The sequence below is a fragment of the Apis cerana genome, linkage group LG1, assembly GCF_029169275.1.
Source record: "Apis cerana isolate GH-2021 linkage group LG1, AcerK_1.0, whole genome shotgun sequence".
Classification (NCBI taxonomy): domain Eukaryota; kingdom Metazoa; phylum Arthropoda; class Insecta; order Hymenoptera; family Apidae; genus Apis; species Apis cerana.
Genome location: NC_083852.1, coordinates 24921754 through 24944349, shown reverse-complemented (window position 1 = coordinate 24944349; position 22596 = coordinate 24921754). Strand labels below are relative to the sequence as shown.

At 35.3% G+C, this 22596-nt stretch overlaps 2 protein-coding genes across 37 annotated transcripts in view; one reads left to right on the top strand and one right to left on the bottom strand.

The window, feature by feature from the left end:
• The window catches only part of LOC108002067 (laminin subunit alpha-1), a 146119-nt gene extending 128278 nt beyond the window's left edge, over positions 1-17841 (top strand). For all 6 annotated transcript variants that reach the window (XM_028668864.2, XM_062087070.1, XM_062087072.1 and 3 more), the window contains 30 exons: positions 3136-3242; positions 3322-3505; positions 3567-3922; positions 4017-4214; positions 4296-4466; positions 4570-4733; positions 4846-4980; positions 5060-5315; positions 6943-7111; positions 7202-7423; positions 7518-7771; positions 7863-7974; positions 8059-8203; positions 8283-8595; positions 8829-8989; positions 9373-9511; positions 9576-9816; positions 9922-10095; positions 10173-10339; positions 10448-10606; positions 10669-10817; positions 10894-11181; positions 11259-11427; positions 11517-11933; positions 12003-12191; positions 12266-12600; positions 12697-13003; positions 13108-13546; positions 13666-14034; positions 14228-17841. In XM_028668864.2, the coding sequence (XP_028524665.2) occupies positions 3136-3242; positions 3322-3505; positions 3567-3922; positions 4017-4214; positions 4296-4466; positions 4570-4733; positions 4846-4980; positions 5060-5315; positions 6943-7111; positions 7202-7423; positions 7518-7771; positions 7863-7974; positions 8059-8203; positions 8283-8595; positions 8829-8989; positions 9373-9511; positions 9576-9816; positions 9922-10095; positions 10173-10339; positions 10448-10606; positions 10669-10817; positions 10894-11181; positions 11259-11427; positions 11517-11933; positions 12003-12191; positions 12266-12600; positions 12697-13003; positions 13108-13546; positions 13666-14034; positions 14228-14370 (6632 nt within the window). In that variant the 3' untranslated portion in view covers positions 14371-17841. The remainder of the gene's footprint in view (positions 1-3135; positions 3243-3321; positions 3506-3566; positions 3923-4016; positions 4215-4295; positions 4467-4569; positions 4734-4845; positions 4981-5059; positions 5316-6942; positions 7112-7201; positions 7424-7517; positions 7772-7862; positions 7975-8058; positions 8204-8282; positions 8596-8828; positions 8990-9372; positions 9512-9575; positions 9817-9921; positions 10096-10172; positions 10340-10447; positions 10607-10668; positions 10818-10893; positions 11182-11258; positions 11428-11516; positions 11934-12002; positions 12192-12265; positions 12601-12696; positions 13004-13107; positions 13547-13665; positions 14035-14227) is intronic.
• Positions 17842-19545: 1704 nt separating this feature from the next.
• The window catches only part of LOC108002108 (patronin), a 63991-nt gene continuing 60940 nt past the window's right edge, over positions 19546-22596 (bottom strand). For 25 of the 31 annotated variants that reach the window (XM_017063578.3, XM_062087077.1, XM_017063583.3 and 22 more), the window contains 3 exons: positions 21154-21387; positions 20718-21000; positions 19546-20148 (listed from right to left, as the gene is read on the bottom strand). In XM_017063578.3, the coding sequence (XP_016919067.1) occupies positions 20004-20148; positions 20718-21000; positions 21154-21387 (662 nt within the window). In that variant the 3' untranslated portion in view covers positions 19546-20003. The remainder of the gene's footprint in view (positions 20149-20717; positions 21001-21153; positions 21388-22596) is intronic. The other 6 variants (XM_017063574.3, XM_017063581.3, XM_017063582.3 and 3 more) reach the window with 1 other exon arrangement.

Genomic DNA, 22596 nt, shown 5'->3' with positions numbered 1-22596 from the left:
CATATTATCCACAACTTTAAGTATCCATTGCGCAAAGAGTTTTACTATCTTCGGCGCCGATTAATTTTTACCACGGATCTCGACGATATATTGTGACATCGGTGCGGTGATTAACTCGCCGCATTCCCGCGCTTTCCGCGCAATCTCGATGCCCACATCCACGTTAAAAACGGCCGGCGAAATTCTTTCGATCGATCGATGGGATTAAATCTTTCCACCTTTATCGTTACGCGAACGAATTTATATCCTCGCGGGAGACAGGATCACGGAAACGTGCGCTACAATGCGATAAATTCTCCTCAAACAAGACATTAATCCCGTGTTCTCGGTTTCTTCCATACCGAGGAGATCTTGTAAAATGAAATAATTTTTCCTATATTTCATATATATATATATATAGTTTTTGTTTCGATAATCTCTACCATTTCTGGATCGATGAGAAAAATCGATCAAATGTTTTTATCGTTGTTCGCGCGATTCGAATGAAGCGATTTCGCTCGCGCCGATCCTCCTCTCGAGTCGTGAAACCCGAGAAAGCTTCGTCTAATTACCTCTTAATTACTACTCCGATTCTCAATTACCAACACGATTAAACGTCGAATAACACCTCGATAGATGTAAATTCCCGTTTAATATGCCGTACGCTTATCTTTATTACAAAGTATAATACCATCGACTTCCGCCCTGTTAACGCGTAACGAGGAATTTGAAACTGAAAATGGCGCCAAAGCTCTCGCGTCTGTTTCGCGTCTCGACACTTCTTCGATTTCTTTAATGACGTTCCATGGGACCGGTGCAATAACGAGCGGCAATTTATCGGCTAATAAATCGTCGTCCTTTTCTATCTTCCTCTACGCTCTCATCGAAATCCTCCATTTAACACAGCAATTCTCTCTTTGCTCGACAATCCTGCGTACCAAGAATGGTCCAAGAATTTTAATTATTTACAAATCGTCATCTTTTTTTATATTTCTTCGCGTCGTCGTCGAAATCCTCGATTTGATTCTCTGATTGCTTAACGTAATCGTACCAAGAATTTTAATCGCATATCGAATTTTAGATCGATAGGTTGGAAGTGAAAACCGATAATAGAGCGACGAAAATATATTGTAAATATTTTTTTCATCGTTCTTTTCTACGTTCTCATCGAAATCCGTGGAATTCTCCATTTGCTTAACAATCGTACATACCAGTGGTCCAAGAATTTTAATTATCTACCAAACTATCGTATTTCAAATCGATAGATTTGAAAGTCAATATCAGAGTGAAGAAAATATGTTATAATTATTCCTTTCGTCATCCTTTCTTACATTCTCATCGAAATCCTTGATTTAGCCGTGGAATTCTTTCTCGTTTGCTTAACAATCGTACTGGCTTCAGAATTTTAATTATTTCCTATCCAGTTTTAGATCGATAAATTGGAAACCAATATCAGAACGACGAAAATATATTATAAATATTTTTTGTATAATTTATCTAATCATTATCCCTCGTACGTGCTTCTCTCATTTTCTGTATATTTCGAGAGAAATTGATCACCAAGAATCTCAATTATTTACGAAACTATCGAGTTTTAGGCTAATGGATATATGGAGCTTAAAAGATATTGTGAATATTTTTTTTAATCCGAAAAATCCTCATCGATACCGATTCACCGAATCGGTCGAGTAAATACTCGATCGATAAATCAGACTTTACTTAACGACCAACCAACCGCGTATCGACACCAATAAGATTACACGCCGGATGAATCTAACTATTGTGATTACATTTTATCAAACAAAAATCACAACCTCCGTGTCCATGTGCCCCACAAACCTTGGCCACGCTTCGCCACCCCCTTCGCCGTAATCGAAATCGCAATCCTGGCCGACTCTCGTTCAACGCATCGATCGATAAATCAATACGACTTTCGCCTCCACGCTACGCGCATCGTCCCCTTATCTCTGCCCATCCATCCATCGTCAATGGGCTTCGTTAAAGGAGTGGACGCGCAAAGTGATTGAACCGTTCGCCCAATAAAGGGAACGGACAGTTTGCTTATCGGTTTAAAGGATGATCGATATTTAAGCCGCGATTTAAGCGTCGCAGTCAACGGGCAGCCTCTCCTCCTCCCTTCCCTCCTCTCGATCTTTGTAACGAGAACGATTATTTATTTATCCAAGCGCATTGGCTGAACGCCGTTACGGGATTAGGGAGATCGTTATTTATGCTCTAGCAGCACGGTCACCACTGCTTGAATTAATCATACGTCACTCGCTGGCTTACGTATTCTCTTTTCTTCTTCATTTTTCTTTTTTTAAATCGATCGATCGGCAAAGTTGTGCGGGAGCAGGCAAGAATGGAATTATTGCAGCTCGTAATCGGTCGAGCGACAGGGCACGATATATGTGCACGACGGCTTAGGATAATAATTACGATATTTAAAATATACGATCCTCTAATTCACGTTTACACGGGAACAGTCGATTATTGCGAATCCGAGCCGAAAGCGTTCACAACAGTCGAATGATAAATAAAGCTTTCCAACCGTGGTTTCGTTTGCTGCGCGAGACGTTATTCAAATCGAATTGCCCCGTGGGAAAGATAGTGGCTACATCGCGTTACCGCTTGTTTATTACAGCTAATAATTCGGAACAGAGCGATATTTACGATTAATGTAAACGATTTAATCCCATCTGCGTTTCAAAAAACGGGACAATTACGAACCGGGTAACACCGGTTGGCCAAATTGAATTCAAATGTGCGGCTACTGCGACTTATTCACGATTTACGAGCGTGTCGTAAAAATTCCTTGCGGAACGATCTTTCTCTTTCGGTTGCTGCGAAAGCGAAGGCGAGCAGGCCTTTGTTCGAACGCAATACGATATTCGTATGGACGGGATCGCTAATTGCGAAACGCGATCGATCGCGCATCGGCAAACGCCTAGTCACGCATGACTGGGATCCCAGTCGCCGATAGATGCTGATCACACCCGTAGATTTATATATTTATACCCCAGAAGAAACGAATGAAAGGAGCGGTATCATTTCCCCTCCCGTCGTCTCGTAGCTCATAGAGAATGAAAATAACGTCCTGTCGAGGCAATACACTGTCGCTCTACTCAACTATTAATATTTAATCAACATTTTCAGGGTGTCGATGCAATCCTGTCGGCTCGATAAGCTCTACCTGCGACATCGTGACGGGTCAGTGCCAGTGCAAGCCTCACGTGGCCGGCAGGCAATGCGACCAATGTACGGTGAGTACTCGCTTTACGCGTCATCCCTCGAATGAATCCTCCTCTCTTAAATCTTGCTCCTCCGGCTGCGTTCGAAAAGGTTGGGTTCTGGGGCTTGCCGACGGGAGCTGGATGCGCCCCCTGCGGATGCGACCCGATCGGGGCGCACAACTCTTCCTGCCACGAAGCCGTGGGCCAGTGTTACTGCAAGCAAGGCGTAGGCGGGACGCGTTGCGACACGTGTCTGGCCGGCTACTACGGATTCTCCTCGAGCGGGTGCCAAGGTATCGGTCGCGAAACAACGAGGAGAAGGAGAACTGGAATCGAGATCCCATTATTTTGCAGCGTGCGACCCGTGCGTACGTCCGGGCCACATCTGCGACCCCGACACAGGTCGCTGCGTGTGCCCGACCCTCACCTTCGGCGAGCACTGCGACCGCTGCAGGCCCGGCTCCTGGGACTTGGTGGCGGGGGTTGGGTGCAGGCCGTGCGCCTGCACCCTCGGCTCCACGAAGCCCCACTGCGACCACCGGGGACAATGCCCTTGCAGAATAGGCTACGCCGGGCTCAGGTGCGAGAGATGCGCGAAAGGGTACTACGGTTACCCCAGGTGTCGACCTTGCGGTTGCAACGCGGCCGGCACCACGCGGTGCGATCGCGAGACTTGCGATTGCAACGACCAGGGACAGTGTCCTTGTAAGGTAAATGGGTCGATTTGGAAGTGAAAGTAAGAACGGGGGTGAATCCGGGAGGACGTTTGGGGGAGCTGCTTCTTCTTCTTCTTGTTTTTGTTAGGAATACGCGGTCGGAAGGCAGTGCGATCGATGCAAGGAGGGTACGTTCGGTTTGGCGTTGGACAATCCGAAAGGTTGCACCGAGTGCTTCTGTTTCGGGAGAACAACTTCTTGCCGGCAAGCCGGCCTTAGTTGGGGGCAACGGAGATTGACTCGTCCACGAACCCTTTACGTCAACGACACCATCAACGAAATAGCGGTGAGGATCGGGTTTGCCGAAAGAAATTCGTTCGTTGAGAAATGAAAAGTCTTTGAAAAAAGGATTGACGGGTGGTTACAGGTGAGCAAATTTAGGTCGCAAATTTTCTTATCTCCCGTCAACGGCGGTTTGAACATGACCAACGGACTCTCCACGATTCCTGACACCGAAGGTGATGTCACGATACCGGCACACTTGTATTACAATTATCCCCTCTATTGGATGCTGCCCGAGTCTTTTCTTGGCGATAAGGTTTCGAGTTTTCTTCTTTTTCTCTCTCTCTCTCTTTCTTTCTTTTTCCTTCTTTTTTTACGCGTGCAAATGAAAAATGAAACTTCATTCGTTCATTTCGAAGGTCGTATCTTACGGAGGATTTTTAAGATTTACAAGTTCGACGGAGGGTGGGATACCTTTGAGATCGACTTTTCAATATCCGATAGTGCAACTGCAGGGGAACGATAAAATTGTCCTGGAATATTATTTACCTGTACCTGCCAACGATAATCATTACGAAGTCAGGTAATCGTGATTAAAAATCTCAAATCTCGAGGAATCATCGTATTCGATTTCTGGTATAAAAACGATATACACGAGTATATATCTCCCTCAATTTTTTTCTTTTCTTCTTTAGATTTCACGAGTCGTTGTGGCAGTTGCAGAATAGGCCCGATTACAAAGTGACGAGGGAGGTTCTGATGGTTGCGTTGCAAAATTTACAATACATTCTGATAAAAGCTTCCGACAATGCCGAATTTACGAAGGCGACGTACGTGAAACGTTTCCCATTCCCCCGATAAAATGATATCGTTTTCGTTCGTAACCTCGTTGCCTGCGTTGCGTTTCAGTTTACTCGAAGCCTCTATGGACGCTGCAGTTCTAACACCTACACACATCCCACAACTTGCAACCGGTGTCGAGATTTGCAAATGTCCCCCGGAGTATAACAGCACGTCCTGCCAGGATCCAAGCATCGGTTACTATCGATGGTATAAGAATACGACAGTCACATCGACGATCGTCATCGATCTCGTCGGTGAAGCAAAAGCCTGCCAGTGTAACGGAAGATCTAATATTTGCAACATAGAGACGGGATATTGCTTGGTAAAGCCTATTCGAATCTATTCTTATCAAACTTGTAACTAACACGTAGATATTAGCATGCAAATCGTTATAAATTGTTATCCAAGATAGAACAACCGTGTATTAGGTGTATCGTAATTTAAGTGAATAAGGGAAGTAAACCGTGTATGGTCAGACGTTAATTTATTTTTCCAAACGATCTGAATGGGAAAAAGTGCATATATCGATTTATTTTAATTTAATCATAGCGTATCAAATCTCCGGAATAAAAAAAGAAATACACGTTTCTGGAATTGTCGAGGAAATAACACGTAGAATTAATTACAATTCTCACGGTATTAACATACAAACCTTTATAAATTGTTATTCAAGGTAGAACAACCGTGTATGGTCAGACGTTAATTTATTTTTGAATCGAAAATGCATATATCGACTTATTATAATTTAAATGTATCAAATCTCCGGAATAAAAAAAGAAATACACGTTTCTAGAATTGTCGAGGAAATAACTAATACATAGAATTAATTATTTGATATTATGCAATGATAGTATGCAAATCTTATAAATCGTTATCCAAGACGGAACAATTGTGTATTATCGTAATTTAAGAGAAGCAATATATAATAATGCATATATAATAATTTAAGCGTAACGTAATCAAACCTTTGGAATAAGAAAACAAAAATACGCGTTTCTAGAATTGTCGAGGAAATAACTAACACACAGAATTAATTATTTGATATTATGCAGTGATAGTATGCAAATAGTGTATGATCAGGCGTTGATTTATTTTTCCAAATGATTAGAAAGAAAAAGAGCATATATTATAATTCAAGTAACATAATCAATCCTTTGGAATAAGAAAGCAAAAACACACGTTTCTAGAATTGTCGAGGAAATAACTAACACATAGAATTAATTATTTGATAATATGCAATGATAGTATGCAAATAGTTATAAATCGTTATCCAAATTGAAACAATTGTGTATTACCGTAATTTAAGGAAAGCAAACCGTACATGATCAAGCGTTGATTTATTTTTCCAAATGATTAGAAAGAAAAAGTGCATATATTATAATTTAAGTAACATAATCAATCCTTTGGAATAAGAAAGCAAAAACACACGTTTCTAGAATTGTTGAGGAAATAACTAACACAGAATTAATTATTTAATAATATTATGCAATGATAGTATGCAAATCATTATCCGTATCGTTATAAATCGTTATCCAAATTGAAACAATTGTGTATTACCGTAATTTAAGGAAAGCAAACCGTACATGATCAAGCGTTGATTTATTTTTCCAAATGATTAGAAAGAAAAAGTGCATATATTATAATTTAAGTAACATAATCAATCCTTTGGATTAAAAAAGCAAAAACACACGTTTCTAGAATTGTCGAGGAAATAACTAACACATAGAATTAATTATTTGATAATATGCAATGTTAGTATGCGAATCGTTATAAATCGTTATCCAAGATGGAATAATTGTGTATTATCGTAATTTAAAGGAAGCAAACCGTATATATATGATCAAGCGTTTTAGTTTTTCAAATGAAAGAAAAAGTGCATATAATTTAAGTAACGTAACGTAATCAAAGCTTTGGAATAAGAAAGTAAAAACACACGAATTGTACTCTAGAATTGTCGAGGAAATACCGCGGGACCAAGATGCGATATTTGCGCGGACAGTTTCTACGGGCATGCCGACTTTGGCTGCAAACCGTGCCCCTGCCCGCAAGCGGACAAAAGATTTTCGAGTACTTGCACGATTCTCGCCAACACGGAGCCGATCTGCGTCTGCAAACCTGGTTCGTAATCTCTTACCATTCTCCGACCATGGGAAACCTATCCGTTTAGGTGACTTTTTTCGTGCGCTTTATTATCCGCTTCTGCGCAAGGTTACACCGGGAGGAAATGCGAGCGATGCTCGCCCGGATATTACGGATTCCCTCATCTGCCCGCTGGAAAATGCACGCCGTGCGAATGCAACCCTGCTGGAAGTTTGAACGACGAGTGCGACACGGAAACGGGGCAATGCAGGTGCAGAGCTGGGTCTACGGGTCGTGATTGCTCCGAATGTACAGCGTATCGCCACGTTTTTATAAACAACGTTTGCACGTGTAAGGAAATCTTACTATCCTTGAATTTATTTCTTCTTCTTCTTTAACCGATTTGATCATTTTTTTCCCCTTTTTGTCCCTCCGTTTTCTCCAGCGTGCAACGATAACTGCACTGGTATACTGCTCGACAATTTGGCTGCGCTTGCACAAGAATTAGCGGAAGGTACCGTGCACATAGCAGACGGATACGTTCCCCCTCCCTGGCAGGAATTATCCTACATCGATTCGAACACGACCGAGTATTTGGAAGAAATGAATCGACAGAATAGATTGAAGCAAAGGATGAAAAATATTCCGTGGAACAAGTACAGAGAATTGTTGAAAGAAGTCGAAGTGTTGTTCAGAACTGTGAGTGTTATAAGGTTTTGTAAAAGAATATTATTATTACTAGGAAATATTAGAAATATATATATATATATATCGATATTTTATTTTTCAGGCCAATGAACAAGCCAAACGCTCGGATATTCTAAATTCAAAAAGCAACGATTTAAAGAATAACATATTTAGCGCAAAGATCGAAATGGAGAATCTGAAGAAATACATAGAAGGTGATCGTCTTGGGGAGAAAAAAGAAAAAAAGGTCGCGTTCCAATTTTATATCTTATCTGTAACGATAATTTTCATTGTTCCAGATACGATTCTCCTGTTGAATCAATACAGCAACGAAAACAAAAGGATAGAATTGAAGAAAGCGTTGAAAACGGCGAAGATGATTTTAAACGGTATGAAGGAAGCGAACTTGACAAGGAAGAGAATGGAAGTAGAACGTTTCCTCGAGTTAGTAGAGATTCGTATCAATAACTATCTATCATTATTTCTTATTACTATTTTTCTATATTCGTGTGGAAATCAACAGAGATGCCCAGAAGACCATCGATTGGTCAAACTCGTTGTACGATGCAACGGAACCACTTGCGATCGCTCAAGACGAAGCGGAAGAATACTCGATAAAGTTGAACGACGTGAGAAGCATCATAGAGGAGACGATGGAAACGTTGTTCACGTACGACGGATTGTACAACGATATTAATCAAACGTTTTCAGAGGCTAAGGATTATTGCAACGAGATCAACGCGTTGCGCAATAACATCAACTCGTCCATTATCGAAGGGGAAAAATTGACTAACGAGACGCGCGGCTTCATCCTCGATTTCCAAAATAACGTTCAAGTAGGTATCGATGGAATTGATCGAATCGTTTTTTCCTCCAACGTTTCTATCCGTCGTCTCGTTATATCGAATTTTTATTCACTTTCGCACACCTTATAGATACGTAAAAAAAAAAAAGAAGAAGAAGAAAAAAGATCGCGTTATCTCGATTATTAATATTAATTACAAGTAAAAATAATTATATCGCCTAGCTGTCGAGGAATACCTGAAAGGAGAAATGTATTAAATTACAGGATCTTCCAGAACTACGAAACAAATTAGCATACTGGTTTGATAAATTGGGTATGAAGGAGGAACTGCTGTACAGATTAAATTACGAATATAACGACACATACGTGATACCCGCGATTGCACACGTGAAGAATTTATCGAGCTACGTTGACCAGTACGTCAGGTAAGGGGAAATTATTTATTATTTTCATTCCTTCGTACTTTTACCTCCTATCCACTTTATCGCGATATTAATTAATATTTAGATAGTCAAGCGACTAGCATCATTGTCATCAAGAAAAAAAATGTTAAGTAATTTTCTTTTTCTAACCGCGAAAATTGTCGCGCGTTCTTTCCCTCTGCCGAGATTTGCTTGACTGTTTAAAAGCGATGTTAAAAAAAAAAAAGAAAAAGAATATACATACGTACGTATTTCGCAAAATGATCCTGTAATTTTAAAACGCAGTTGCGAATTAATAATCGTTATACTAGCCGTTTACGCTATTAATTTACGTAATTGACGATCGATAACTTGATAAAGTGCAACTTGGCGTTTCTGCCGAGCAGTCTGTTTTCCGAGACAAGAAACATCGCAGCTAGCCCGCTCAAGGCCAGCCAAGCGTACAAGAACATCGTCGATAACGTAAGAACCGCGAATATCACAGCGATGGAAGGTAAAGAGATTACGAACGACGCGTACAACAAGGTAAGGGACGATTATTCGAATGTGGCTGTGTAACACGATCGCTCATCTTTCTGTATAATTTCAGACGTTTCCCAACGGGCTCAATTCGAAATCGTTGTTGGACATTGCCAAAGAGGTGTCGAGGGCATCGTCCAAACAGTTGGAACGCGCGAAACAGCACGAGGAATTGGTAAAAAAGGCGAGTGTTGAATTGGAATTGCAAAAGGAAGCTGTGACCCTTTTGAAAAATACTTTGAACAACACTGGAATCAGAGACAATCAGGTTAATCTAAAATTCCAAAAGTTGAAAGATGATAGTAAGAAATGTGAGTGTCCGTTTGTCCGAGAAAAATTTCTTTCTACATTTTCTAACAATTCCGTTCTTAAATTTCCAAGCTTTTAAATTTTAAACTCTTCCCTCTTTTATTCAGTACGAGAAGATATAGAAAATATATTAAAAGACAACGAGATGGTACTAGAGAACGTGAAAATATCGCGGAAACTTATCGAGGATTACGAGGAAGGAATTGCCGATAGATTGAAACCAAAACTGAACGAATTGAAGAGGGAAGGTGATTCCAAGATTAGTCTAGCTAGCGAAAAATGTAAGAATCATTCGTCCCATGTTTACACTTCTTTATTCTTAACCGATGTGACTTTAAAAAAAAGAAAATTATTTCAGTGACGGAAGCGCTTAGCAACACGAAAAAAGCAGACGCGAGATTGATAAGCTTCTCGAATGCTGCCGCGAAAAGGAAGAACGTATTTGACAAGTGGAACGATACGTTGGCCACGAAATTGCAGAATCTCAAAGATAAAATTGCCGAAGCTAGAAACACCGCTGACGGAGTAATTACGTTCACGTTATCTTACTTCTTAAATATTGTCAAATAATATACAGAATAAGAATATATATATATAGACTAAATATTCGAATAAAATATCCCTCCCCTTCAGATTCGCGTTTCTTTGAAATCGGCCGAGGGAAAAGAATGTAGTCGTTCGTACAGGCCATCTACATTGCAGCCAACATCGACGAATACAATCGTGATGACGTTCGCGCTTCCAAAAGGGAAGAAGGAAGGTTCTCTATTTTATTTGCCGAGCAGCATAAACGTAAGCATTTCGAATTCGTATTTCAGAGCAAACAAAATAGTTTCGATACGTTTGACTTACAGGATGACTTCATCGCTCTGGAGCTGGTTGACAGAAAGGTGAGATTCGTATGGAACGTTGGAGGAGGTACGGGGATTCTTACGCATCCTGAGATCATACATAGCAGCGACATTCAGGACGACAAGTCCTGGTACCGCATCGAGGCTGAAAGGTAAAGTAACGTACGTGTAACAAATTGTATTGCGTGTAACGTGAGAAAATTCTTTTCGATTGGAAATAATTTTCAGGGTGCGACACGTAGGTAAATTATACGTACGAAAGCAAGCATCGACAGCTAGAGGGTATCCCGTGGTGAAGAATTCGACCAACTCCGAGTACGGTCGTTTCGACATTACCACGTCAGATCGTGTCTGGATAGGAAAAATTCCCAGACCGGAGCGAAGAAGGACCGAGCTTATGGCGTCTAGCGGGCTTCCGGGATGTATACATCAAGTCATTTTAGACGGGAAGCCTATAGGTCTTTGGAACTTTGTTACAACCGCGCCAGATATGGCTTGCGAGGCGTGCGTGGAAGGGTAATAATAGAAAAGATATTCTCTATCATCGTGATTGAAAATGATTTTATCCCCCATTTTCCACTTCAATGTTGTAGAGTGGAAGATGTCAGCGACGACACGGTTTACAGTTTTAACGGAGAGGGATATGCGGTGAGAAACAGAGTTTCTTCTGGGCCGTACAATCCATACCGGTTTGTAATATCGATTAACTTCAGGACTTACGACGAGAATGCCTTGCTGTTTCTGGCCATCAACCCGGACAACGTATGTAACGTTCGAGTAATTTCTTGGAATGATCTCTATTTTATAACGGGACGTGATTAAACGTCCTACTTTTTTATTCGATGTTACAGAATCAACACGTCATAATATTCCTGCGAGAGGGGAAAGTGATTCTGCAGATTGGTTACGGTAGTAACGTCAGCATGGAAATGTCCTCAAACTTTAAATATAATACCGGCAACTGGACGAAGGTGGATGCATTCAGATATTATCAGTTGCATAAGAACATTGAAAAGTGTAGCTTAAGCGTAGGGGAAAACGATAAGAGAATCGGGGCACCCGCGACTCAGCCCAAAAAGGAAGATATTCCCAATTTTCTTCAAGCTAAATATTACATCGGTGGTGTTCCACCGAGTTTTCGCGCGGATAAGTTAATGCTGCCCTCCCAAGTTTCTTTCCTCGGCTGTATGTCCAATATCATAATCGAGGTGGGCTATGATCCAATGGCGGAACAGTATTATGGCGTTGAGCCTATTTGCACGAATAAGGTAAGCATAAGTTTTATTTTGAAAATCGAAGAAGAAGTGGATAATGTTAGTAAATTTTCATTTTTGCAGCCATTGAGGTTGGTAGGATTTTACGGAGACGGTTATTTGCAACATGCAGCATACACGCTGCGTAAAATAAACTCCACGGTGAGTTTCTCGTTTAGAACGATGCAAGAGAGGGCCGTGCTCCTTCTTTCCACGTTTGAAGGACAAGAAGAACGTATGCCTCTTATACGACACATGAACGACGAATCAAACGTAAGATAAATGAAATGTGGTGACTGTGAAAATTTGTCGAACGAGCGATCCTTGATTTATTGTTTCGATTTCAGAAAAAGAGTTATTATTCCGTGTGCATAATGAATGGACAAGTTGAAGTGCGCTTGAACGCCGGGAGAGGAGAGCTCGTTTTAAAATCGAACGACACTTTCAACGATGGAAGATACCACTCGGTGACGATAATTAAAAGGCGGAAAGATGTCGAGTTGCGAATAGACGATGCTTATCAGACGGCGGGTAAACTACCAACTAGCGCCGCTATTAAAGCTCCTGAAGAGAGCGGAGGATTATTCTTCGGAGGTTTACCCATTCTTATCAACAATACCGAAATGATTTCCACTACCACTCCATTGTATGGTGCCATTAAAGACGCGATATTTAACGACGAGTAAGTTAAATATATCTATTTAAATTTTATGGTGACCTATGATCTTAAAAGAAAGGAAGAAGGAATATGAATACGAATAATTCTTTTTCTTTATAGTATTATTCGATTCGACGAAGTTATCAGTTTCGAGCATGCATTGATCGGTCGTTCTGGACCAAGTATGGGAAAAGATCCTCCTACTTACACACCTTCGGCCTCGTTATCAAGAGGAATGTCGACACAACCGGAAGGATGTCAAAAAGTACCGTATTATTCTCTGGAAGCTGGTGCTCTAAAGTTTGGCGACAAACCAAATAGCCACACTCAACTTTATTTAAACTTTAAAAAATTTTGGGAGAAGAAATACGCCATAGAATTTGATTTCAGAACGTATTATCCAAATGGTCTTTTGTTCATTACACCAGTACGTAAAACTTCTTTAAGATATTAATTTAAACTTCGTAGATCAATTCCGTATTTCAATGATGTGTAATATTTCAGATTAAAATATTTTATTTCGTTTTGTAGGGTCTTAGACCAAAGCACTATCTCATGGTCGTGATACGGGATGGACAACTTTTGCTTTTAGTGAAGAGCAAACAGAAGAAAGAGATATTGTTTAAAATGCCGTTCAATGACGGTAACTGGCATCACGTAATGATCAGTCACGATGAAAGGAAATTGACGTTACTCGTGGATTCTCTAACACCGCACACTATTAAAGTACCAAGAAAGATTGGACTGGCTTCTATGATGTACATCGGAGGTCTACCTGAAAGTGGCACACCGATTCCTGAACAAGTTGTGGTTAAACTTGAAACCCTAAAAGGCTGCATCAGAGGATTGAGGATCAATGGAAACGTGTTTGATATGGTTGGTTCCACGAGTAGAGCTTATCAAGTTGGACAATGCTTTCCAAACGTGGAAAGTGGAGCTTATTTCCAAGATGAAGCATATGCCATATACAGTAAGATATAATTCGGAGTATAATTATAAATGTTAACGTGATATCAAAAAATAATTATAATAGAAAAAAACGAGATCGAGAAACTTAATAAATTGAATTCCTCTTTTTTTTTTTTACAGAGAGAAACTTTGAATTAGGTGCAGTGCTTGAACTTCAATTGGAATTTAGAACATCGGAATTGTCAGGTGTTTTGCTTTCCATAACGGCACCCGGCAATTCGCCTTCATTGTCATTGGAGCTGAATAATGGCAAAGTGATCATGTCGGGTGATTTGGGAGATAACAATCCATTATATGCTGAGCAACGTTTTACTAGTCCATACACGATCTGTGACAATCGATGGCACAGAATACAAGCGGTTTATAATGATGAGGAATTGGCATTGAAGGTTGACGAGATGGATCAGAAGTATGGCCTTCCACCTAACGTCAATTATCATATGATGGATTCTACGATCTCTGGACCTCTCTACATTGGTGGTTTGCCAGGTAAAATTTCATTAATCTTATCAATTCATAATTTACTATCAAAAATTGTAATAAAAATTGTTATATAATAATAAATTATATATCTAGTATTAATTGAATTCATATATACGTATTATAAAGATTTTATATTCATAAAATATGAAAAAACATAATGGAATTTACTATCTTTATAAATTAAATGATAATTTTACAGCCTCTGCACCAAAAGGAACATTAATGACAAGAGATCATTTCAATGGATGTATAAGAAATGTGATGATAGGGGGAGAGAGACGGGATTGGACAGACATGGATGAATTGCATAACATTCACTTGAGCTCCTGCCCAGTACAATGATAATCAGTACAATGTGTGAACTCCTCTGAGTCATTCAATTTAGTTCCAAAGACTGTTCAAAGGATGCACAATGAAATGAAAGGTTTCTATGAACGGTGTTCAAATACGATTTCACACCAGGATCAAGTGCCATATCATGATGGGAAATTCTCTAATTGTTAAGACATAAGATTAAACGAAGCCAAAAGATGCTAACATGCAAATGCATGAAGTTTGTATCAATGTTTCTCAAACTTGTTTTTACTGTTATGAACTTCTATTCTATAACAAATTCTTACAAAATGTTAATGAAAATCCTTTGTATTTTTATATGTATCTGATAATTATATTTATATTAAAAATAAGTTGAGAAAAGATAAAGATACAATGAACATCATGTAAAAAAAAAAAGAATAAGTTAATATTTGCTACTTGTACATAGAAAATTTTACATTAACCTATTTTAATTAAATCTTTTTGAAATAAATTTTTACTAAAAAAGAAAAGAACAAAGAACTTTTTTAGTATGTATTAAGAAAATTCATTTAACGTTACAACATTTAAAAAGTTAATATTAAATTAATACTATTAATTAATTATTTAAATATCCATCTTAAAATTAATTAACAAAAAGTTATATAATTTACTATTCTACTAAAACAAATCGATCAAAAATAATAGATTTTTTATCTATTCATCAATATATAAAATTTAAAGAAATTTATTATTAATTACCTCAAAACAATGATGATGTGAAGTAAAAATAATGTATTGCACTTGTATTATCATTCCAATAGATATTTTAATAATAATATTCACAAACAATTTATTAAAACACAACGAATAAAAAATATTATCTTCCCGCGCACTTACACGATTCTTTGAACACTGACAACTTCATGAACAAGTACAACGTTCATCAAAGTTCGACTTTAAGATGAAAAGGTATATAGAAAATTAACTTTATAAGAGAATAATAATTTACAAAATAAATTAAAATAATTTGAAATTAATTTAAATTCATTATAAAAATAAAAATTTTTATATAAATCTATAATTTATTACAATATCAAGATATCAACGTATCACGTAGTAAATTTAAATTGTTACCTACTATTGGAATGTTTTTTACAACTTTAGTATTTTATAGTAATATTATAAAACACAGTTTGAGAAACGTTTTTTAAAGCATTAACAAATTATGGCACAAATTTAAATCGAATTGTATTATAGATTCAATATATAAAACAAACGCCACGATATACGTGTAAGTAGCAAAATCACTGCCATATAGTCTAATTGTAATTCATTTATGTAAGTCATGAAAGAATTGTACATCAGTATTTAAAGCTATTTATTATCATTAATGTAAGTGTAATCAACGATTTCGATTAGGAGCATAATAAAAAATTGTACTCAATCGAAATCGTATATTTTTTAGAAAAAAAAAAAAAATAAACGAAATAAAATTATTTTGTACTATTTTAGTAATAATAAATAACATATTTTAATATTTAAAATAATTAATAGCGAAAGAAAAGTCATATATTGCGCCCTGTAATAAAGTGCCCTTAACGAATTAAACGTAGTATATATGTAGGAAGAAATGTTCTTTACAAGAATATTTTAATATTTATATCTAGTATTTTTCTTATTCGTTGAATTGTAATATATTATACATATGCAGAAAAATTAACAATGACGCCTTCGCTATTGTGTATAAAATATATAACAATGAGAAAGTATGGTCATCTAATTCACCCTCTTCTGTACTCCAAAAGTTATATATACATTTACATTATACAACCAATTAAGATAAAGAAGACACACTTTTATATATATACATATATATATGTATATATGTATATATATATTATAATATATATTATTCATTAAAGAATAAAAGTCTATTGCAAAGTGGGTTATTAAATTTTATTGATGACATTCGCTGCAAGATGTTAACAGTAAAATATGACCCAAATTTTTACTTGACGTACTCAATAAATATATATCATTGAGTAATAATTTCATTTATGCATATATAAAAACATAATATTTACAGACATGGATAAATCGAACAAGTATGATTTGACAAAGTTTTCAGTTTTCATTTCTTTCATTTGTGACAATAAAAATGAAGGATTATTACATAAAGGTAATCATTTATTATTAGTAAGCGCGATTTTATATTATATTCCATTTTTTCGTATCTCTGTTTTTTGTTTCATTGTTTATCACGCCAGTTACCAACAGCTCACTAATAACATTTCTCTGCTTTGAAAAATATAAATATCAAGCATAAGCAATCTTCCTTCTTTACTACCGTTATACATCCTTTTTTCGAACGTTCTCTTACTGTTTTATTGTTTGTTTTTATAACTTTTTCCCCATTATATTTTCAATCCCTTCTCCACAAACCGATATCCTTCCATCGATTCTTAAGATTAGTGACTATTATATTGTTAATCATAAATCTTCATTCATTGTTCGTTCACTTTTACTCATTCATTGTTATCATAGACTTTTTATCATGACTTCAAATCTTATAATTCATTTTATGGCATTTACTAATTTTCGCATTCAATATTGTCAAGTCGGACTATTTTCGGAGTCTGAAGCTCGCAAAAATTTCTCTATTTATCATTTTTTTACGATGATACACGCAATAGATTTACAATAGACGAGAATAGAATATAATGAACTCCCTTGGATACTACGATCGACGGATTTTTTCTTTTTTAAAGTTTTTTTTTGCATGTTCCTTACATGAGACATATGCCCCGCATAATAAAACAATCTAGGGACGATTGAACCAAGTATCGTATCGTTGCGAATTAAAAATATATTTTTCGCGATCATTAATCGTGAAGAACATGAAATTCGATATGTTGCATAATTACTTAAGAATAATCAATACGATCATGTTGTGTTATGCCATTACAGATATAAGGAGGGTCGTATTATTCCTCTAAACACATTTTTGTTTTTTTTCTGCTCTTTCTTATAAATTTTTTCATTTCCATGCACATAGCCATTAAGCTAAAAAATACATTATAGAAATATCGAACAAAGAATAAATCGATAAATGCTATAATATATGTTAAATATTAAACATAATTTAATAATAAAGAACACAAGAACAAATTCTATAATTTATAGACCCTCCGTATTTCTGTACAAAATTTGTATTTTACCTCTATCTAATTTCTATCCATTCGTCCTATCGGCATATTACGAAAATCGAATTGTATATATGTTAAAAAAATTGAATCGTCAAGATGGAAGGTTAGTGCCAGTCCCATACGAACAGCGGACAGTTTATAATTTATGGCACAATAAATAGTTCTTCCGTTATTACATTATTATGCTAATTATCCATCATGTACAATGTAAAAACCGCATATTTAATTTCGCTTAAAATTGGACTGACACGTTCCCATTAGGAAATGAGAATAATATACTAGAAAATAAATGAAAAACAAAAAAAAAAAACGATTATTATCCAAAGAAAAAGAATCTACATACTGTTGACAAAATAATTCTCGTAAGGAGAATCATCAAACTTATGAACGGGTTAAACAATTAGTCCGTTTCATTAAAATTTATAATAATACGCTAAGACGTTTATAAATAAATAATTAACACTCTTTCCAGAATCTCTTGTCTCGATCGTGAGGAACGCAGACAGTGGATGATCAAATTTCAATTATAAATATTTAGGCCTAGGATGTTCAAATAAATTATTTAATAGTAATAAAGCAAAAACTTTGAATATAGATGAAAATTTTTGTTCTTTTCATACTTCTACATTCCATCTTCTGCTTTCCTCTTACAATCTTTAAAACAATTACAAGATCTCAAACTATTTGATACATAATAAGAATAAGTATGTGATTGCGCGCAGGAAAGAAAAAGAGCAATTCAATCAAAAATTTTACGCAGTTCGCAGCTCTTTATATATTCAGATACTTCCTACTAGTTACCAAAATTATTACTGTTCTTTCAAGAAATGAACTTTTACTTTTGGTACATTTCTCTACAATTTCATTCTCTTCTCTCTCAAATCCTTACAAGTTTATTTATAATCTTATACCAATACATACTTCACAAAAACTTGCTTCATATTCAAGATATTTGCAAGATATTCAAATCAACGAGGCATTATATAAATTATAATGGTAGCTACACTGTAAAGAAAAAACATCCTCGCACAACATCAATTACATCCAGATCGATCTTAAGGCTGATTTGGTATTTTTTTTTTTCATTAATCAGAATCAATTTATATATTTACAAATCCACATTATTTTTTTTTTCTCATTTATCCGTAAGTTGGTTTTTTCCAACATTTTTCAACGAATGAATTACATTATCTACGTATGCTGCTGCAACTGTCAACAGTTGCAAAAATCTGATGGTTAATGAGGAATCATTAATTTGGATTCGACGATGATATACACAATGAAAAGAAAGTTTTAAGACAGTTACAGTGGATCATACGAAACAATGTTAAACTTCGATTCATTTGATAAAAGTGGAAGAACTTACAATTCTATGAATGAAATAGATTTTCATGCAAGACAAGTCTTTCACTTTATTTACTTTCTTCCTTACATCTTTAAATAAATTCTGTTAAATAGAAATTAATCATATACAAAAATCACATTGAAAAATTCGAATCCTTTTATAGACTCTGTCAAAAGTACATTTAAATTAATGATCCTCTATTTGTATTCAGTAAAAGACATATAATAATAATAATAATAATAATAATAATAATTATAATAATAATAATAATAATAATAATTATATTTATAATTATAATTATAATTATAATGATGATGATGATGATGATGATAATAATAATAATAATAATTATAATAATAATAATAATAATAATAATAATAATAATAATAATAATAATAATAATAATAATAATAATGATAATAATAATAATGATAATAATAATAATAATAATAATAATAATAATGATAATAATAATAATAATAATAATAATGATAATAATAATAATAATAATAATAAAGAGAAATTTTAATTTACGCGTATAACGAGAAAATATGTGCGAATTATTTTATGTAATATAAAGACAAAACGTTCATCATGTGACATTTATGAAAGCCCTGCCTCTCTCTCTTAATGAACAAAGAAGAAACGATTATAAAAAAAATCAATACCTTTTACAATCAGTCATAACTTTCATTTACAACACAGCAGCTTACACGATTACAAGACGGTTACATGTCGAGTTAGTCCGCAAAGATATTAGATACTGACAACAAACCATTCCTATTAATTAGATATTGGTAAATTTACGACACAATAATTGATGCCAACAACTTAACTTAAAACAAAGAGAATAAAATAGAAAAAAAATACCAGAAGAAATGATAGAAAAAATTATAAAAAAAAAAGAGAAGAAAGAAACGTATACTTGGTAACATTACGCCGTTTCAATTTGGTTTGCAATCGTAAAAAATCGCTGAAAATGATTGCATCCCATACCGAGTCAGCATCAATCATTTGTCCTTATAAAATTGACTAAGAACGCAACGTTTGCATTAATTTAATATGGGCCTGTATTAAAATAGTAACTATGAACAACAGAGGGCATAAAATGTGACATTTGTGTAAAACTATATGACGAGAGGCATGTCTTTCTTGTTCGGTAAATTCACCTTTTTACCTTGCCAAAGGCTGTTGTGTATCGTAAAGGCATCTATGGTCACAGTCAGATGCTTTGTATGTACTTGCGAGAAACATTTTGCTCCTGAATTGTATCTAGAAAAAAACAAAAAGTTATACACATAAAACGAATTATATTTAGTCAAAATGTACAATATAATTGCAAGTACATATATATATTTTTTTTATCAAAATTTAATAATATTATAATAATTATCGTATTTGTACAGAATATCCGTATGACTTTTATTATATTAAAAAACATACAAAAATAGATTTAACCATTTTTGTAGTAATACTCCATATAAAATATTAATATTATTAATTTAATTATTACACCGAATTTTATTTATATTCTAAATTTGATTTTCTATTTGCAATATATAAGCATCTATAACAAAATATAACAAAAGTATCATAAGCTATACATTAAATTATTTAAAAAAATATAAAAACTAAGTTTCTAGACTCTATTCTATCACTTGAGATCATCTATTTATATTTAATAATTAATGTAATTGATGAAACTTACGTTTTAGAGAGAACATATGTTGTTATGTATGTTTTTCACATATTCTTGTGTAATAAGATGATATTGCAGTGTATAATAAAATCATAGAAATATATTTGTAATAAAATTTAATCTAACTTGATAATGAACTTACTTGAAAAATTTATCGAACATTTTATCAATGACTTGTTTAGGTCCAGTACCATACAACTTCGAAACTTCTTCTCTATCTGGGCAGTATGAATAGAGAGCCCGGAATTGGCAACCAGCATCTCGAAATAAAATAAGAAAATGTTTGCTTTCTGATTTTGCAATTTCATCCAGAACTCTTCTTTTCGCTTCTTTATTCACCGTACCCGGAAACACACAATACTCCACAGCATTTAACATAATACCACGGTTTGACTTAGTCGTCGGTTGCTTATACAATCTTGGACCTATTAAGAGAAAGAATAAAGTTATAAATAAAATTTTATAAAATTTATACAATATATATTTTATTAAAATATAATTATTTAATTTAAAAGTATTATTATCCATTCCTTTAAAATTAAATAATTAAAATTTTATTTAAAATTAAATTTCTTCACCATTATAGTCCATCATTGAACTTGGTGTGCTACTGATGTCGCTGCTACCATCATCGAATACTCGTCTCTTGGTCATCAAACCGGGAGGTAAGGAACCAGGGCCAGATGGCGACGGAAGATGCCTCATGCTACCCATTCCTGGACTTGGTGCTCTCCTTGGAGGTGTGGCTCTGCCTAGTCCGCTGTCCGTATCTGTGTATCGACACATCATACCGTCTTGATCACTACTCGAACCTGCGAACGCAAGCTCGATATATGAAGATAGAAATAAAAAAAAAAGAGACTCGAACGTACGTGTCCGTCCACGAAACAAAGAGATACGATTTTTCAACGATAAGTCCAATGTATAAAATATTTATACCCATCCAAGCAAAAGGATTCTGAACTGAGTCAATTTTATTAATTACTAATCGGTTAGTCCCTGATATAGACTGTGAGATATTAGTCACTTGTTAGACTTACGAAGGACCTTCAAGAATATCCATCTTCATAGCTTGCGTCCAATTAAAAACTTATTAAGAAAATATTGATATATCATATGACAACGATTAAGGATTAAAATGTATTTTTGTTTCTATATCGTCTAATTTGTTCAAACAAAACAATGGAAGCTTTTCATAATTCTAAGACGATCTAAGGAACTATTTATCAGGAATTTTGAAAATTGTTAATAATTTTGACTTTTTTGACTCGGGTACTATTTTATCTAATATTTTGTAACACGTAAAACAGTGGACAGATTCATTTGTATTAAAATATATGATTACTAATGATAATTTTGCGATCTTAGGCGGACAAAGCATAACAAATTCATCTAACGATAATATAATTCGTTAAATGCTGTTATAAATGTTAATAAATGTATTAACTCGTGCAGCGCTTATGAATTCTATTGAAAAGTATAATGCTCATCGCCGAGATGAATTTACTATGCTGTATTACCATAATACCTGGAAATAAAAATAGAGAGGAGAACAAATACATATTCAACATAAATGATGGGATAATCGTATGATACAGGACCTAAATGTGAGTCAGAGTGAGAAAGGTTATTAAATGGAAACTGGAACCACCAACAATAATCTGAAAAACATTGAAAATATCGGTACCCATAACCAGTGCTGTACAACAATAAGCCCAACCAAGCTTCAACTTAATTTCATCTACTGCGGCAAATGAGTTATCCTGTGAATGAAAATCGAAATTCCATTTCCTACTGGAAAAAATACAATTTAAAATCAAAATAAAAGAAAAGAAGCATTTTACGTATTGCTCATGATTAAAGGAACAAAATATAAACGTAGCAGATAGAATTTCGAATACATATAAACAATGTGCTGTTGGTGTATGCGTGTAAGTATATCACTGCCACCTGTGCTCCGATCTGCCACCATGCGACTACGTGCTATATAGCCTACAAAAAATTGGAACAGTGTACGGGAC